Raw genomic sequence first — 16,558 nt, forward strand, 5'->3', positions numbered from 1 at the left:
AATAAAAGTTATTAAAAAAAAGAAGAAAAGAAAGGAAAATTTGCACTTCGTCTTCTTACTCACTCATCAAACTCTTCACGGCTCCTCTGCTTTTCGTTTCTCGCTTGCAGTTGAAACACTCTCTTCTCTTATCACGTGATTCGTCTTCTGGTACGTCAAATGCGACGGTGTCGTTTTCATCGTTTTCCTTGCTCTTTTCTTGATTCCATTTATATTCCTTCAATCCAATTTCGTTTCTTGCTCGCACCAGAAATTTTGTGGTACTTGTTCTAAGAAATTTTCCTCCGTCGGATCGTAAAAGCTTGTTGAAGACGTTAATACATGTGCATCTAGAATAATTTTATTAGCTACTGTTTGATTGGGATTCCAAATTCCAAAATTCTAGTATTGGTTTCCTATTGTTGAGATCACACGCAGCAGAACTAGATTCGGTTTTTAAGTTTATCCGTTTATACCGTAGCGATCCTTGAGCGTGAAGATTTTCTACTAACAGTCCTCTTTAATTATTTATTTTTTATCATATTCTTTTACTGTGAAAAACGTTCTTACATGAGGCACCAGTGAGAAGTATAAATCGCACGATTGTATCCTGTGAAGTAGGAATGGGAGGAAGAACGTACACTTTTGGAAAATTTTAAAAGGATTTATGATCATATTTGCGAGAATTTGGTTTTTTAAGAAGTTAAAGGCATTATAATATGATGTATTTAGCCGACCTAACTTTTGTTGTTATTCTTTTACTATTAAGATGTGGGTTCACCCTTTAAGTGGTCTTCAATTTGATATCTCTTGCTTACATTTTTTTAATTAAAGAAATAAAGAATTCAACACTGATGGTCATTGTCTATCAGAAAGCCACCTGACGTTGGTTGAATTGTAGATATGTAGTAATCAAAACCATATATTTTTCTTTAGCTAGAAAAGAACTTAAGCTTTTTAAGTCCTTTTCCCCCTTTATGCTGTTGTGTTGGCTTGCAACTTTTTGGGGATTAAGGTTAGCAAATTAAAACTGTTTGCTTCGGCGCATCTTAGCTTTTCTTATAAAAGCTGACTAATCAAAACTTTTCCGTGCTTGATTCGTGTGTTTGGTTTAGGTTATCTTTTCTTTAAACATCACAAGGGCGCATAGCTTTGCATTTTATAAATCCGGCTTGGTGGAACCTTGTTTGGTAACTCTTTTTTTTTTTTTATGTGACTGCAGGTATGGATAGTGCTGCAGGTCAAATTCTCTATCCTTTGCACCGTTGCAAAACTGTTCATCTGGTTTGTTGCAATTTTATCCTTGAGTCATACTTGTTTTTCTCAATTTTTTTTAAAATGAACTAGTGAAGGTACTGGCTTATGGTTTACTCGTTTATTTCATAGAGGCTAATAAGATCAATTCATACATGTACCGCATACACCCTTTATCTGTCAAAAAATATTTTTAAATAACTAAAAAATCAAAACAAAGTTATTCAAATTAGTCATCAGTTTTCAACGGGCTCTTCTTCACTGAAGTTTCATTCCTTCTCTTTCCAAGTTATTCGAATCGCTAAAATTCACAGATTTCCCAGTGCAAACAACTTACTCGTTCCAGTTTTTATTGCTTTTCCTCATTAATACACTGTAATCTTTCAAAAAGTAAGGATGAGTACATGTAATTCAGTTTATGCGGACTAAATTCCTTAAACTTGGTATTTCAATCACAGATCTTAGAAATAGTCATAATAATAAGTTTAAAATATAGGTCTTATAAGAAATTCCCATTGGAGCATTCTAATGTGACATGGGAAGGTCTTAAAGACCTTGAGAAACAAAGAAAAAAAAATGCTTTTCTCCATGGAAAGATTGTACATGTTTAAAGTGTAAATAAAATATTTTGAAAGTATAGGTCTTATAAAAGCTTTCAAAAGAAGGATTTTAAAACTGATGTGGTAAGCAGGAACCAAAATAAAGTAAAATAAGATCAAATGGTATGACTCTTAAACTGAAAATTACCTTAGATGTTGAACATGTTTTACTGTTCTTGAGATCATTCGTCATTTGGATCACTTTCTATGGCATTAATGTCTTGTAAAAATTTGTATACAGGTTAGACATGCTCAGGGAGTTCATAATGTTGCAGGAGAGAAGAACCATGATGAATACATGTCTTACGATTATTTTGATGCACACCTAACCCCTCTCGGTTGGAACCAGGTAGTTGCCAGGCAGATTTATTTAACGTCATGTTTTCGAGTATTGTTGGTTTTAGTGTTATGCAGAATTCCTCTCAAAGTGATTTCTTATCAAAGAGACAACGAGTCAATAGCAATGTTCTTTATCTACTTATTTCCTTCCCTGGTTAATTTTTGGTCGTTAAACGTCGCTTTGTGGTTGACAGGTTGATAATCTGCAAAAACATGTGAAGGCAACAGGACTTTCGAAAACTGTCGAACTTGTTGTGGTTTCCCCATTGTTAAGGTATAACTAAATTGTTATTTGGAATTTTCCTCTGACATGCATCACTTTGATTCTGTTATTTCCTTTATTGTCTTGTTAAAAATGTACATCTGAACAAGTGTGCAATATGTGTAAAATAAGATAAGTTGAAAGAATGTTTATTGGTAACATTCTGACAATGATGCCAACATCACTTTGATGTGCAATATGTGTAAAATAAGATAAGTGTGCAATATGTGTAAAATGTACATCACTTTGATGCCAACATATCATATCTGACAATGATGTTTATTGGTAAGATAAGTTGAAAGAATGTATGTTATCTATTGTTTAACAAAGCAGGGACGAGATATGTTGGCATCAGACAACGGTGGATATAACACCAGAAATTGGCCAGAATGACTGAAAATTAGGACATAGTTTGTGAAAACTTAAATCTCTTATTGATTAGTCATGTATGAACCGGTTATTATGTTTTTCTTCTGCAACCTGACTTGTAACAAATAGAACATAAATATTGGGATAATTAGGGAAACTATCTGACATTAGTTTTTGAATTTCAACACATTGTGTCTGCTGGTATGTTATATTGATGCTTGTATTTTTTATTTCTCTACTCATGTTATTGTAATGTCTTTCATGTTCTGCTTTCGTTTAAATCATGATCACACTATGACTTTAAGGAAGGGTCTTCTAATATCTCTTTAAATTTACGAGAAGTTGGATACAATTTCAGCCATATCTTTTATGTTGAGATAGAATTTGACCTAGTTGATATGATAAATTGATGGTATGTGTGAAGAAATCTTTTTTAAATGTCTTTCATTTAGTGAGAACATAGAATACTTATGTGTTTGGAGCTATTGTGAATTGAAATTGCTAATTATTACATTACAGGACCATGCAAACAGCAGTTGGAGTCTTTGGTGGTGAAGTATACACTGATGGGATTAGTGAACAACCTCTTATGATGGAAAATGTCGGACACAGTGATCATCTTGCAGTTTCTAGTCTGAACTGCCCTCCATTTATAGCGGTGGAGCTTTGCCGAGAGCAAATAGTATGTTACTCTACAAAGAGGATGATAAATAAATGCTACACTACATGAAAAATACTGTCTTGCTTTGCTGCTTGGGTGATTGAATAAACTGATTTACATAAATCATTCCCACGGTTTGTCAGATTCTGGTAGATCCTAAAATAAAAAAATACAGATAAACCAACTGAGTTCACAATTTGGCTACTAGACCATTGACCGTCATCTCGAGCTTCTGCTCAATGAAACTGATGAACATCGTGTCTTCCAGTCTCATCTTTTCGTGAACTTTTTGTGTGTTCCTTTACTGAATAACTTCAAATCATTATATAGCTTTCTGAGAGTTTAAAACGGCCCTAAAAGGTTATACTGGCTAGTCCAAACATTGCCCAGTTCTGTTTGTTCTTATGTTACGTCTGATTATGACGACATCTCCGACAAGGTCACTTGAATTTTTAAACTGTCCAAAGTTGGTAGGTTTATTGTAGTGAGTATGACTTCTTTGAATTATTTTGCAATCTGCTATTTGCCTTTTTCAATAGCCGTTTCACTAAACAATTAATAGAGGTTACTTGTTTCAGTATATATGTATGTGGCCAATGAACTTGTAACTAGCGAAAAGATTAAATTAACACGAAGAGGGAAAAGACTTTTAACTACCTCCCTCGTATCGTTTTAAATTCATTAGCTATACGAATAATGATTTTATGTGATGCTTTATTTTTGTAATACAGGGACTTCATCCTTGTGATAAGAGAAGAACCATCAGCGAGTACCGGAATATGTTTCCAGCAATTGATTTTTCACTTGTAAGTATTTCTTTTAACAATCAAGTTTGTTCTGATGCACACTGGTTCCCAGAAGATAAATAGAAGAATATGGTTGAACAAGATTCATTCTTAATGTGAAATATGTTTAGATTGAGAGTGAGGAAGACATTTTGTGGAAACCTGACGTCAGAGAGAAGGTAGAAGCAGTTTCTGCTAGGGGCTTGAAGTTTTTGGAATGGTAAGCGGGATTAAATAATTTTGTGCATGTTTCTTGTCAATGACTGCATATTTAACAGGAAGATTAATCTTGCTGAACAAAAAGGTAGGGATAGAACAAAGAGGCACGAGCATACACAAATTAAGCTTCTTTCATATTTGCATAATTTAAATTCAAAAAGAAAAGATGTATTGGTTTGGATCACTTCAAGTGTTTGCTGAGATTTTTGCCTTATTTTTTTGCATTGCATCTGAAACGTTTGTTTGCGGTTCATGTGGTTTCATATTTAGATTTTATAGAATGTGACTTTGTAATGAGGCCAAAATCTACATTTTAGATGGTTCTCACATTCTTGCCTTTTCTCTACCAGCTTGAATATGTTTTACACAATATTTGTCGCAAGTGTCATCTAGCAGTTACAGCCAAAGATCTGACATCTTTTCCCCAAATTTTGCTGTGTTGGTTCAGGTTGTGGACACGTAAAGAGAAGGAGATAGCAGTTGTTACCCACAGCAGTTTTCTGTTTCATACCCTTCGTGCTTTTGGAAAAGATTGTCATCCGAACATAAAGAGTGAAATACGCAAACAGTAAGCATTTGCCTTAACTAATCGATTAGAAGCATATTCAGGTTGATATATGGTTGGATAATAAATGATAAGGTATCTTTTGAAAATGTCTCCTGAACACTAAGAATCAATTATAAGCCTTCAAGAAAAGCTAGGAAATATAAAAAAAACAAACTTCATGACTTTATTTTATGTTGTTTTAATATAATCTAAATTAGTTACCTAGAAATTCTCCATCAATATAATCCAAATAATACAACACACTCATCGGCACCCTCGTTCTCACTCCGTGCTCCCCATTGTTCACTAGCATAGAAGTCACCACGTTTTGTGGTTGGTTTGTTGGAAAAGGAATTTCTTTTCTAATGAACTTGACATCCTTAAATACAAAATATTTATGCGTTTCTATTCCTTCAGTTGAGAAATCTCTTTTGGGCTTCTGACCCTTCCCTTGCACAAAGCCAAATTTCCTTTCCGCCTTTAGTGAGGTTGAAATTTTTCTTGCTCATTTATCGTAGTTATTACCACGTTATAGAATCGAGATAATGATGTTTCTCAGACCATCACTTTATCCAAGATAAGTTTGTTTTCTCTATCTTTCTGTTAGGCATGATCTGTCATAGTGGTTCTTGCCTTATAATTCTCAACAAGTAATTGATTGGTGATAATGATGTTTTCCAGCCCGTAACTCAATTCATGATGGTACATTTCTTTTCTCTCTATCCCGCCATCATATGATCTCTCATTATGGAACTTGAGATTAAAGTAAAGAACATTTAGAGTGAATTTGTGAGAGTGTTTCCCCACTTAGGATTTCATATTTATAGTAGTTTGAGATACATTAAATACAATGGATGAGAGAAAAAAAAGAAAGAATTCTAGAAGATGGTCGTAGGAACTAGGTCTAAAGCATGCTTCTAGGTACTAGGTCCAACGCATAGTGCAATAAGTCCTATTTAAGACTATTTATTCTAACACTCTTCCTCAAACTAGAGCATACAAATTGTATGTATCAAGTTTGAAACAAATAAATTCAATCTAAGGACCTCTCAAGAATTTTGTTAATACATTTGCAAGTTGATCATTTCATCCGACACACTTAATGCAAATTTCTTTTGACAACAATTCTTCTAAAATAAAATGACAATTTATTTCAATGTATTTGGTCCTCTCATGGAATACAAAATTAGAAGAATTGTAGAGAGTAGCTTGATTATCACAACAATACATCTTCATTGGCTTGATGTCAAAATTCTTGTACAAATTATTTAACCCATATAAGTTCACATGTCAGGGATGTCATTGTTCTACACTCGACTTTAGCAAATGATCGTGCAACAACATTCTACTTTTTACTTTTCCACGAGACTATATTTCGTCCAAGCAAAACACAATATCCCATGATAAAACGTCTATCCATAGGAGAACTAGCCCAATCAACGTCATGATATCCAAAAACTTGGGTATTTCCTTTATCTTTATAAAAGAAATCCCTGTCTTTGAGCCTTTTTAAGATATCTTAGGGTATGAATGACAACATTTCAGTGATCAACACAAGGATTTTGCATGAATTGGCTCACAACACCAATTGCAAAGGACAAATATGGCCTAGTAATAGAAAGATAAATAAGTTTTCTAACTAGTCTGTACCTTTTGGATCAAAGAAAGCTTCTCCTTTTTTTTTCATTAATTTCTGATTTATATCTATAATACGACAGTCCATTGTTTACAGTTGATCATACCTGTCTCTTTAAAGATATCAAGAGCATATTTCCTTTGAGAAATTACAACTCCTTCCTTCAAATAGGCTACTTCTACGCCCAAAGTTACTTTAGATTTCCAAGATCCATAGTCTTAAAATGATGGTATAAATGTTCCTTTAACTTAGAGATTTTACTAATATCATTGCATGTGATCACTATATCATCAACATATACTATTAAGTACACACATTTTCCAGGGAAGGTATGGCAATAGAATACAAGATGAACTACCTCATTATGTTTCTACCGAAAAAATTGAATAATGTGGCTAAATTTTCTAAACCAAGCATGAGGAGATTGTTTAAGACCATAGAGAGAGTGACACAACTTACAAAGCAAACCTGATAGGGATTGGAAAGTATATGAGAGGAGAAGAAAGGAAGGGGGAAAGTGAGTTAGAAGCATAATTGTATTAACAATTAGGAAGTTGCGGGAATGAGATGATATAAAACAGAGTTATTGTTTCTTTGTTAGGGAGAAAGGATTGTTTTGTAAAGTCTGGACTTTGGCTAGAGGAGGGGGATTAGGCTCCCGTTTAGATCATTATGATTGTACATTGTTCTCTAATAATCAGGAACCCAATTCTTTTCTATATGTGTTCTTGTTGTTTGTGTTGAAAGAGTGAGCAAGATAGGTTTAATTTCTCAGAAACCTATCAATTGGTCTAACCTGCCGGATACAATTGGGAGCAAAAGGTGAAATGGAGTGGAGAATCAACAGGCCATTAAACGTAGTAGAGGGTCAACTGGAAGCTATGAAGATCGTAGTGAATAGGATGAAGGCGAAAACGGCGGCACTACGTCAAGACTCAGTAGCGATATGTCAAGACTTGTAAGAAGTCATGAAAATTTTGGGAGGACGACCCACGGCCAGGGGGGACATTTGGACGGAAGTCAGGCATCCGTCAACGGGAACAAGAGGGCTTGGTGAGAAGAAGACATTGGAGATAGAGAGGCCGAATGCCATGAAAGGCAACCCAATTGGAGGAAAAAGGTAGAATTGCCCGTATTCGAGAGATTGACTCGTTGAATTGGATTAATAGGGTTGAGAAATTCTTCGAGTTACAAGGGGTAGCAGAGGAGGCAAAAGTGCGCCTAGCCTACATCAGTATGGAAGGTAGCATTAGTTACTAGTTGGAAGGAGAAAGACAAGAATCGTACGTGGAAAGGTCTAAAGGGAACGATGATAGGGCAATTTGGAGGAAGGAACATGGGTATTATCTTCGAGAGGTTGGCATCCATTAAGCAGTCGGGGACTGTGGAAGAATACATTCAAGATTTTGAGATCTTTGTGGGTCAGACAAAGGGAGTCTCGGAAGAGCAGTTATTGGGGTACTTTCTTGCCGAACTGCAAGAAGGCATCCAAAATCAAATCCTACCACATGATCCACAAGAATTGATGGTGGCTAATGCAGATCACAAGGGATGTTGAGGAGGCCCATGGAGGAGCGAAGCGGGGAACTGAAGTACGATCTGAAATCAATCATCGCGGGGGCGGACGTTGGGAGCAGTGACGTGGTCCGAGCCTAGTCGCAAAACCAAGGTCGAACCTGGCTAGTAGTGGGGTGAGGGTGGCGAATACGATAGCGAGCGATAGTAAGGGCAGAGGAACGAGAAACCTGTTTATCAAGAGTTCCTAAAACGACAGGAGAAGGGATTTGTTTCCGGTGTGAGGGACAGTTTGGCCCAGGCCATCACTATCCGGAGCGAAGTTTGAGGGTGGTGATTCTAGGGAAGGATGAGGAGGAGGAAACTGAGGGTGCAGAGACCGAAATGGATCACAGGCAAATGAAGTTATCATCCTTCTCGGCAGGGGGACTCACGCAGCCAACAACGATGAAGCTCCAGGGGAAGATTGGGGAAATAACGGTTCTGATCTTAATTGACAGTGGCGCAAGCCACAACTTCATATCAAAGGGGTTAGTAGAGGAGTTGAGACTAGCGATGGAGGATACAAGACCGTATCACGTCATTTTGGGTGATGGCCAGAAGAAGAAGACACAAGGGTTAAAGGAGTGGTGCTGCATTTGGGAGAAACAGAAATTGAAGAACAATATTACCTCTTTGAGTTGGGAAGGGTTGACTTGATTTTAGAGGTGGACTAGCTGGCCAAGCTTGGGAGGTGACCACCAATTGGGTGGGAATGAAGAACGCGGTGACAAACTACGTAGCCTAGTGTATAGTTTGCCAGCAACACAAATACCTAACATCCTCACCCCAAGGGCTATTGTAACCTCTATTGATACCCCAAGCTGTTTGGGAGAAAATCAATGTTGAATATAGTGAAAAACTATATTTAGATTAATCTCCCTTGTGTAAAATACACACATAGGGTTCTCTATTTATAATAGAAGAAATATGGGCTAAGTCTAAAATACAAATGAGAAATAATAATAAACTAACTAAAAGATAAAAGATATAATATATCTAACACTCCCCCTCAAGCTAGAGCATACAAATTGTATGAACTAAGCTTGAAATAGATGAACTCAGTGTTGAACTAGATGATTTGTCTTCAAGAGTGTGAGGCAAACATAGATGGACTAACAGCAGCTTGTGAAAGTTCAACTTCAAAAGTGGATGAAGGAGAGTCGTGTGGACAATGATAAACTGCAAGGACTGATTCCCAATCAATGATGGAAGAGTGACGGGATCAACAGTGGTAGCTGAAAGCTAAGAGCTACAAAACTGCAAGGACTACACTAAATCCTCATCAATGATGGATGGGTGACGGGATCAACAGTAGTAGCTGAAATCTACAAAAATGCAGGGACTACACCCATATATATGTGACTTGCAGTGTCTTGGAAACGTACTCCCCCTTAGTGTGAAGGGTGGAAATGTGGAATATCACAGTTGCTGGACCACTAAAACAAAACCAAATATTAAGCTACAATGCTGAAACAAAGGCATCAAAGATCCAAAGATATGTTGGAGGTCCAAGATTCTTTGCTGGACAACTCCCAAGTGGTGATACTTAGCCGTGTATCACAAGAAGATCGGGCTAAACTCTAGTCCAAGAAGAACTGACGCAGTTGCGTCTGTCTGAGGCGGTAGCGACTGCAGCGGCGGTTGACTGCTATAAAACTGTAGGGACTAAATTGCCATCACTGACTGATGGGGCCTATAGTGGCTAGAAGTGACAAAACTACAGGGACTGCCATCACTAACTGACGAGGTGATGGGGGCCTACAGTGGTTGGAAGCATACGGTGCCTAGACAGCGGCAAACAGCGCGGGACAACGGCAAACAGCGCGTGACAGCGGCAAACGGCGCGGGACAGCGGCAAACGGCGCGGGACAGCGGCAAACGGCGCCGGACAGCGGCAAACGGCGCCGGACAGCGGCAAACGGCGCCGGACAGCGGCAAACGGCGCCGGACAGCGGCAAAACGGTGCCAGACAGCGGCAAAACAATGGCTGTACAGCGGAAAACGGTGCCTAGACAATCAACGGCGGAGTCGAAGACAGACGAAGATGGCAGCAATGGCTGCTCTGGAAGGTCTGAACAGAGAGAGGGAGGTCCGGCGAGAGCTATGGAGGTGTCGCGGTGAAACTCCGACACCGGGAAGGCGGCGCGTGATGAACACGCGCCCGAGATCTGAAGAGAAGAAGGCGGTGCGTGGAGGCGCGTTGAGCGGAGTTTGTGCTTTTCTCCGGCGGGGTTGACCGTCGCTCGAGGAGACACTTCAGATCTGCTGGTCACCGGTCGAAACTGTGACGGCGGTGGCGGCAGCGACGGTGGCCGGAGTTAGCAGCGACGGCAGCAGAAAGTGGCGGCGACAGCAGTGGCACACTGGGTCTGGACTGGTGGTGACTATGGCAAAGATTTAAGAAGAAAAAATGGACTGCCCACTGAGATTTTAGGGCTGCCGGCAGCCATGGCGTTCGGCCGCCGGCAGACAGCAGAGACTCGGAAGAAGATTAGAGAACCTGCTCTGATACCATGTTGAATATAGTGAAAAACTATATTTAGATTAATCTCCCTTGTGTAAAATACACACATAGGGTTCTCTATTTATAATAGAAGAAATATGGGCTAAGCCCAAAATACAAATGAGAAATAATAATAAACTAACTAAAAGATAAAAGATATAATATATCTAACAATCAACATAAATTTCCTTGTCAGACTTCGAAATCGAGGGGCTATGATGCGCTTTTAGTGGTGGTCGATCGTTTAAGCAAATATGGGCATTTCATTCCTTTAAAGCACTCATACACCGCCCGCACAACAGTAGAGATTTTTGTGAAGGAAGTGGTTAGATTGCATGGGGTGCCAATATCAATAGTGAGTGATCGAGACCCTTTGTTTCTAAGCTTATTTTGGAAAGAATTGTTCAAGTTGCAAGGAACAAACCTCCAAATGAGTAAGACATACCACCCGGAGTTGGATGGCCAAATGGAAGTGTTGAATAGAATTGGTATAATACTATCTAAGGTGTTTCTGTTCAGAACAGCCACGAAGTTGGTGTTCCATTCTTCCTGTGGCTGAGTATTGGTATAATACTAGCTACCAAGGAGCGGCTAAATGCACACCCTTTGAGACGATGTATGGAAGGGCTCCCCCAACTCTAACCAGATTCATTCCAGGAGAGACATTGGTTGAGGTAGTAGCTTAGGAGCTATAGACTCGAGACGAAGCCCTCCAACAGCTCAAGTTTCATTTAACGAGAGCCCAAGACGTAATGACTAAATATGTTAATCGTAGGAGGAAACCATCGACAATCAAGGTGGATGAATGGGTCTATTTGAAAATTAGACCCCATAGGCAATCATCAATGTCGGTAAGGCTGCATCTAAAGTTGTCAATCAGCTATTTTGGACCTTTCAAAGTGTTACAACAGGTGGGCAAGGTGGCTTTCAGGATGCTTCTACCAGTCACGACTCAAATACACCCTGTATTCCATGTGTCACAACTGAAATTGGTAATAGGGACAAAAAGGGTGGAGAAGGAGTTGCCAGCATATTTGCAGATGGAGGGTCCTTCATTCTGGCCTAGGAAGGTTCTCGATAGAAGGTAACAACAACAAGGAGAGGAGGCAAGAGAGCAGGTTTTGATTGAATGGCAGGAAGGAGGGTTAGAGGGAGCTACCTAGGAAGATCTTGCGACTATCCAGGATGAATTCCCTGAGTTCAACCTTGGGGACAAGTTTGATTTTCAGGCGGAGGGTAATGATAGGGGTTGGAAAGTGTATGAGACTAGAAGAAAGGCAGAACGAAAGTGAGTTAGAAGCCTAACTATATTAACAGTTAGGAAGTGCCGAGAATGGGATGATATAAAACAGAGTTATTGTTTCTTTGTTAAGGAGAGAGGATTCTTTTGTAAAGTCTGGACTTTGGCCAGAGGAGGGGGATTAGGCTCCTGTTTAGACCATTCTGATTGTACATTGTTCTTTAATAATACAGGAACCCAATTCTTTTCTATTTGTGTTCTTGTTGTTTGTGTTGAAAGAGTGAGTGGGATAGGTTTCATTTCTCAAAAACCTATCAAAATTAGACTCCCTCGGAGCAACAAACCCGAGAGGTTGCTCCATGTAGACCTCCTCTTCTAGAGCACCATAAAAAGGTGCATATTTAATGATGAAGAGACCAATGACAAATGGTTGCCATGGCAAGGAAAAGCCTGACAGTGGTCATTTTGGCCAACGAAGGAAAAGTATAATTGTAGTTGAGTCCATAGATTTAAGTGTATCCTTTTTCTACCAAGTGAGCTTTTAGATTATTAATGTCACCATTAGGACCAACTTTTACTGAATACACCCAACGACAACCAATTGTCTTCTTTCCAGATGAAAGAGGAACTAATTTCCACATACCATTTTGTTCAAGGGCTTATACTTCAATGACCATGGCTTGTCATCATTAGGATGATTAAGTGTCTCTTTCACAATTTTAGGAATGGTAATAAAAGAAACCGGGGAGATAAAAGAATAATACGAAGGAGACAACCAATGATAGCTTAAAAAATTATAAATAAGATGGAGATTGCGAGTACCTTTACGAATAATTATAGGCCAACTATAATCCTCATTACCAGGAGTCATAGTGTGGGAGATGATGGTCAGGGATTTGATGATGAGGACTTATCATGTGATATTTAACTACACATTTGAGTCAAAGGTGACGGTCTAGGAGAATGATAGCATCCATTTTTTACCTTTTTTGTGTTTATTGTCATAAATAAATCAAATTTTTTCTAGTTTTTTCTTCAAGTTTAGTGTATTTTGTATTGTTTTGTATTTTAGTTGTGTTATGCTTGTTTTACCTTTAATCTCCATGTTTATAAGTGTAAAATAAGTGAATAGGAAGCTTTTGTAGTGAAGGACAACAAACTAAAACTCAAGGGAGCATGTTTTATACATGAATTTATCATTTTGGAGCAAATAGCTACAAAGTCAAAGAGCAACCAGTGTTGTAGAGGAACATAGCGTTGAGTGGCACAAAAGTGGCATTGAGCGCCACCTGGTCCAGTAGCGCTTGTGTTGAGCAATGTGAAATTGCGCTGAGCGATATTTTGACAAAGAACCCATTTGGGTTTTAACTAATATTACGTTGAACGATGTTGATATGACGTTAAGCGACGATGTTGTTGATATGTTAAAATAAGGTTTAAACATTTCTCACGAGCTTTGGGAAATTTTCTTCCTCCTACACTTCACTCTCGACCTAGGTTGACTTAGAGAGGCCCTTGGAGGGTGTTTCGGGTGTTGGGAAGCTCTCTCACCCCTCATTGTGTCTTTAATCTTTATCCATAGTGTTTTCCCCTTCTTAGGAGCTACAGTTGGAGGCATTGACATGAAGATTAGGCACAATTGCATCTTCTCTTCGGTTTCCATTTCTTTCTTGTCCTTTAAATTAGTAGAACCCTAAGTTCTCCACCATGAGGCACAATTGCAGCCAACAAGTTTTTAACTCCCTCACAGTTAAAACCTTGTTTGTCCTTAAGCAAAAGTAACTTAGTTTAGAAAAATATTACTCCACAAAGGTCAAACAACTAAGATGCAAGTTCATACAACCAATTAAGATAACATTAATGAATGCTCTTATTGCAAAACCAATCCAAAAAGAATATGTGCAACCTTGCAAATCCCTAACTATGGTGTTGAAATTGTAAACATCACGAGAATGAATGTACATGCTATATAAGAGATTAACTATCATGACAAAGAAGTTTCCATTTATCAACCAAAGGTGTAAAAAACTTGTTGGCTGCAAAACCAACAGTAAGGGCACCAGTCATTGCGTAACAAGTGATAAATATCGTTCTATCGAAGAAACTTGTGCAATACTCGACAACTCTTGCACTCTAACTTAATTATACCACAAAGTTCACAAAAACATAAGAAACTCTTTTTGTATTTTCATCAAACAGTTTGTGCAAGAAAATGTAACATATATTATTTAACAATGCTTGAGACTAGAGTTCAACTACTTCATTCTTATGCATTAATAATCATCTTAATTTTATATTCATGTCAAAATCAACTTACAAGTATACTCAAATCTTATCTCTAGTAACTTTGAGCTTCTGATAACTTATGAAGTTCCAATTCCTTGAATCCTCAATAAGCTATCATGCATTAAGTTTAAGAGTCTAAGATTATTAATGAATCATGTTCTATTCCTATATACAAGCTCTATTGGGTATCCAATTTCAATTCTAGATTGAAGTCAATTTATAATATAAAAGTAGGTGCAAATCTCACCTTACAAGCCGGTTTTGTAGGGTTGAATTAGGCTTAAAGTTCATTTCTTAATTATCCTCGCGATATTTGTTGTTTGTTGAACATATTGTTCCACCCGCTATCGAACCGTTATCGGACCATCCATTAATGTTTAGTCTCACGTTCGACTAAAGATAAAGTCAATTTATAGATATAAAAGTAGGTGCAAATCTCACCTTACAAGTCGGTTTTGTAGGGTTGAGTTAGGCTTAAAGTTCATTTCTTAATTATCCTCGCGATATTTGTTGTTTGTTGGACATATTGTTCCACCCGCTATCGAACCGTTATCGGACCATCCATTAATGTTTAGTCTCACGTTCGAGATGATGTTTATACCTCGGCGTGAGGATGTGTGTTAGAAGTCCCACATCGACTAAAATAAAGTCAATTTATAATATATAAGTGAGTACAAACTTCACCTTACAAATTGGTTTTATGGGTACGCATCTTTCTCGTTTATTCAACTTGTCCATCTTTACATAGTATAGAACCATTTGAACACCAACAACCTTCCTCTCAAACATAAATTCCTACTCAAACAAAAAATTTCTTAACTACAAATACTTGTGACTCGTTAACTATAACAAGGAACGTTTTTCTTAAATTCCTATTAAGAAAACTTTCAATAAAAGTTATCTATAAGTCTATGTAACTTCATATCGTATTTATTTGTGTTAGTGAAAAAACTATTAAGATATTTTAATCAAGTTTGGATCAATTTATCTTCTTTTTTTTTTCATTCACAACAACAAAGAGTGTGTATATATAGAGAGGGGTTTACTTAAAATATAAAGATTAAACTGTAAAAAAACAAATCAAACATATTCACACAGAAGATTCTCTCAATCTCATAATATACAATTTTCTACTTAATTTCTTTTGCTATCTTATACTATACTGTGTTTTCAAAATAGATTGATGTTATTTTTTTTTAATATATTTTAAAATATTAAATTAATATATTTTGAAAACGTAACAGAGAAACAACACATAAAAAAATCAACAAAGAATCTAAATTCAAGAATATCTCAATATCATAATAATTAGTTCATAACTCGGTGATATCAGATCTGTAGATATGTATCTTTTTCTTCTGCATTTATAAGAACTTCTTCAAGAAGTTAGTGAGACAATTACCTTCACCATTTCACAATATTATTCTGTTAGTAAAAGAAAAGGAAAAAAAAAAAAGGCAAGAGACTTCGGAAGCAGAAAAAACTTTGATATTCTATGTGGTATTTGGTAACATTAACTAATTGTTTGCAAGCTCTACATGTGTTCGACTTTCATTAGACCGATTGACAATTCTGTTTTACAGCTTTACTAATTGTGAGCTGCGTTCAATGGTCATCATTGATAGAGGGTGAGCATTTTACTTTGAGAACAAAACTTCTATTCAATTCTATGCACAAAATTGATTTGAGTATTTATACCTGCAGTATGATTGGATCAAGTGAATCAACAACTAACTTTCCTGGCAAGATTCCTCGTGGCCCTGATGTTCCCAGTGAAGCTGCAGACTAAACATTCTGGGATTAGGCGGAACAAACTGGAATTTTCATTAGTATAATATGATTCCTTCTTACTTGCATTTACTAGCAAGGATTCAATTTTTTGTTTGACCGGAACAAACTCAATCATATGACCATTTTCAAAATTCCTTTTTCCGGGCATAAAACATTGGTAAAGTTAGGTTATAGATTTGAAGATGATAAGCAGGATGTGAGACAGGGTTTTTCCGATTTTATCCAAGTATGTTGTAAATATGTATACTTGCTATGTATCCAAGAGAACAAAATAAATGGCAAAGGCCAAGAACAAAAAGATTGAGATAGTAATTTCTACTGTATTGATGAGAGCAATGCACTATACTTATATATAATCTATTGCCTATGAAAGAACAAAAAATATAACAGGGTACAACCGTGAGTGAGGTGTGTGTAACGCCTCTATATGTACCACTTAACAGAATATAAAATTGTATCAGAAAAAAGAAAATATTGTACAATATGGACTTATGTATTTCTATTCAATTGGGTTGGGTTTGTTGGTTTTGA

The 16,558-nt window shown here is 37.3% G+C and overlaps 1 protein-coding gene across 2 annotated transcripts; it reads left to right on the forward strand.

Moving 5' to 3' along the window:
* Window positions 1–16,350, forward strand: LOC124836212 (phosphoglycerate mutase-like protein 1). 2 transcript variants are annotated; one of them, XM_088093778.1, is made up of 10 exons: window positions 1–150; window positions 1,202–1,263; window positions 2,074–2,181; window positions 2,366–2,445; window positions 3,322–3,484; window positions 4,195–4,269; window positions 4,380–4,468; window positions 4,916–5,035; window positions 15,820–15,864; window positions 15,941–16,350. In XM_088093778.1, the coding sequence occupies exons 2-10, from the start codon at window positions 1,204–1,206 to the stop codon at window positions 16,023–16,025; spliced, it is 825 nt and encodes a 274-aa protein (XP_087949904.1). In that variant the 5' UTR covers window positions 1–150; window positions 1,202–1,203; the 3' UTR covers window positions 16,026–16,350. The 2 variants fall into 2 exon arrangements, with proteins under 2 accessions (XP_087949904.1, XP_087949905.1); XM_088093779.1 differs by having other exon boundaries at window positions 19–150; window positions 1,202–1,219.
* Window positions 16,351–16,558: the final 208 nt, after the last annotated feature.

The sequence above is a fragment of the Vigna umbellata genome, chromosome 7 (genome assembly GCF_029865625.1).
Source record: "Vigna umbellata cultivar VRB3 chromosome 7, Vumbellata_1.0, whole genome shotgun sequence".
In the NCBI taxonomy this organism is placed as follows: domain Eukaryota; kingdom Viridiplantae; phylum Streptophyta; class Magnoliopsida; order Fabales; family Fabaceae; genus Vigna; species Vigna umbellata.